Genomic DNA, 3,090 nt, shown 5'->3' with positions numbered 1-3,090 from the left:
TCGGCAGCACTCAGAGCTGCAGGGCGTGTGAAGGCCAGCTAAACCATCGCACCTTCCTGCCACATGCAGAGCTGCAGGTCATTGCTGTCTTTAGCAGCAGTTATTTAGCTGTAGCTGTGGTTGTCCACTTGTTCTGGAGCGTGTGTAACTCACCTGGAGAATACTTGTCTCCAAATAAGTCTGAACAATTAAAACCATTATAGGCCATTAAGAGGTATGTGAAGGGTACCACTGAGTTATCAAACTGTTGATCACTTTGTTATTCATACACACCTGTGTTAGGATTTTGATGGTGGAATTTCTTCTCTCTGGCCCCTTGTTGTTTTGTTTGTTTGGGTTTTTTAAATTACTATGACTCTTCTACCTACAGTCTGTTCCCAGGGTTTCTAATCCCTTGGGTCATGAAAAGGTAGATGAGGTTAGCTAGTGTTGCATCAGAAGGGAAAGAAGTATAACAAGGCTTATCTTGTTTTGTTGTTACGTGAGTGATACATAAGAAATTATTTATTTTTATGTTTCCAGCAAAGAGATTCTTACCATTGGCAGGAGGGAGGAAAGAACATATTATTCATTGATCTTTAATAGAAAATACTGTACCATCTCCATATTTGGAGGTTTTCTATACCACATTGGTAATGCTCTGACAAACCTGATGTTACTCTGCTTTTGAGAAGCTGAACTAGGTGACTTTCTGAAGTCTCTTCCAACCTGAATTATCCAATGTCCTGTGTATCAAAGACAAACAAGTTCCATCTGTATTTTCTTTCAAGGAAATTTTTCATCTTCCATTAGCTTTAGATTGAGATATTGAAATGATTGTGTGTGCCTTGAAAAAATAATTAAAAACAACTGCTGTGCATGTTGTATGTTTTTTGTTTAGAACATGGATTCACAGAAGGATGTTCAGCCTCCAAAGCAGCAGCCAATGATTTACATTTGCGGAGGTAAATAAAGAAAATACATCAGTGAAATTTTTTACTTATTACTGGCGATTTGGTGTTTTAATGAGGAAGAATGCATAATCATTGTACTGAAGAGTACATAAATACAAATAGTTGCAGTGTAGATTTATTTGTTTAAAGCTTGACACACTGATGGGACCACCTATATGGGGTATATATAGATAGAAATGTGGAAGCAATTCGCTAGAACTTGTGTTGCTGTGTGGAGGTCTTCCATCTCCAGAGGACGCTTTCTGTAAGTGTCTGCTCATGGTGCAGATAGTGGACCTTCTAGTTAGTGCATCTCAGAAAGGTTTTTTGAAAATGCTGTATGGTCACTCAGCTTTTATTGAAGTGCAGTAGTCAAATTCACTCTTAACTATAGAGAAGTCATCAATTTAAAAATTGGTGATTTTGAGTCATCACTTTAGGAATCTCTGAAATATTTTGTCTTTTATGAAAATAAACTTGGGGCTCTGGCGGGCTGAGCTGAAGTTTTCATTGCTAAGCAGTCTGGTATCAAGAGGGGAACGTATTCTGTGCAGTAGTTGGTGATTTTTAGCAATATCCTCTTTGATCTTAATATAAGTGAAGTTTGCTATTTTTTTTTTGCACAGTATATTGATATCATTCCGCTCTTGACTGATACAATTATTTTTTATTGTTTTGTTTTCCACAAACAGGAATTTTACTATTATGATTTTTGAAAGTTATCTATGTATTAATGTTTTGTTTATCCACTCTCTTTGTCTTCCTTTATCGTATCAGAATGTCATACAGAAAATGAAATAAAGGCAAGAGATCCTATCAGATGCAGAGAATGTGGCTACAGAATAATGTACAAGAAAAGGACAAAAAGATGTATCCTTTTACATCAGCACTTGAATGCATTTGGGAAACTGTGGATGGAGACAAGGTATATAAGGGAAACCAAATTGAAGATTTGATTAATTATGTAAGAATCCTTCAATGACAAAAATTAATATAGTAGAGCAGAGTACTATAGGGAAGCCTCTGCGGTGTGACTGGGGGTCTTGTTTTGTTACCTGGCGCTTTCTCTCTTTTTTTGTATTTTCTATGCAAAATGAAATAAGCTGTGATAGTCTGCTGGGTGGTGTACTGTGAGAGGTTGGTATCAGTCAGCCTTTTAACAAAAGGAAAGTGTTGTAGGGTTAATTAAAGCTGAGTTTTCAGATGTTTTTATGTAGTTGGTTGTCACTTCAGATTTAGGTGGTCTCTCTTTTGTTTTTCTTCTCCCTCAGCCCTCCCCCCCTTCTTCTCCCTGATCTTTTTACACAACACTTTTTTTTCCTTTGACTGCACTATTCCAGTGGTGGTTTTTGATGCCCGATGATTTCTGCTGAAGATAGAGTGACATTATGCTGCAGTTTAATCTTTCTGATAACTTTGCTCTGTAAATCCATTGGTGTACAAATGCACAGTCTCATTTGTGTTTTAAGATATTGAAATATTAAAGTTTACTGTGATACTAAATTTTGTCTATACTGTCTTCCAGCAATGGATTTTTAAAGCTGTTGCTTGAATTGTAGTCAGAGTATGTAGTTTAAGTTCAGTGGCATTGTATTCTTTTTGAGTTAACTTTTGTTTTCATTACTCTCGTCTAAATTTTATTTGTGTTTGAACTTTGTTATATGTTCTTTGGACTCGTATGAACTGCATAAGTGTGGTTTGAATCTCCGAGGACATGGGAGCACCCATGACAGGTACCTGGCTGTGGAGGACTGTCAAAAAAAATCATCTCTGAGAAAAGAAGAGGGGAGGGAGGCAAGGCATTGAGGAGCAAGGTGTAAACAAGAATTCCCAACGTGCTTCTTGGCTTAGTTGTACTCGAGGAATGAATTAGGTCTGTTCTATAAAGATCTTTGGGGGAGCATCCCCAAACTGGAACCCCGTCTTGTTCTGCTTTTCAGGGGGCTGCGCCGCGGTCTGCAGTAAAAAGAGCAAAGGGGTTGTTTTGTACTGACGAGCCAACACTTTTTGTATCTGTTTGGAAGGTGAGGTAATACTAACATATCCCTCTCCGTGCCTCGGGGCCCCCCCCCGCCGCTGCCCTCAGCCTCCCGCCGCCGGAGGAAGGTGGCGCACGGCGCGACCTCCGCCTCGTTCCCAGGTGCGCATGCGCGGCGGC

The 3,090-nt window shown here is 39.2% G+C and overlaps 1 protein-coding gene across 1 annotated transcript; it reads left to right on the top strand.

Moving 5' to 3' along the window:
- Positions 1-883: 883 nt before the first annotated feature.
- On the top strand, positions 884-2,295 carry POLR2K (polymerase (RNA) II (DNA directed) polypeptide K, 7.0kDa). The gene is made up of 3 exons (XM_010084591.1): positions 884-944; positions 1,710-1,802; positions 2,273-2,295. Exons 1-3 carry the CDS (start codon positions 884-886, stop codon positions 2,293-2,295), a joined length of 177 nt encoding a protein of 58 aa, XP_010082893.1.
- The last annotated feature ends 795 nt before the right edge of the window (positions 2,296-3,090 follow it).

Source organism: Pterocles gutturalis, unplaced genomic scaffold, assembly GCF_000699245.1.
Source record: "Pterocles gutturalis isolate BGI_N339 unplaced genomic scaffold, ASM69924v1 scaffold3875, whole genome shotgun sequence".
NCBI classification, from domain to species: Eukaryota; Metazoa; Chordata; class Aves; order Pterocliformes; family Pteroclidae; genus Pterocles; species Pterocles gutturalis.
The sequence above is the reverse complement of the archived record's forward strand: the minus strand, read 5'-3'. Positions and strand labels throughout refer to the sequence as shown.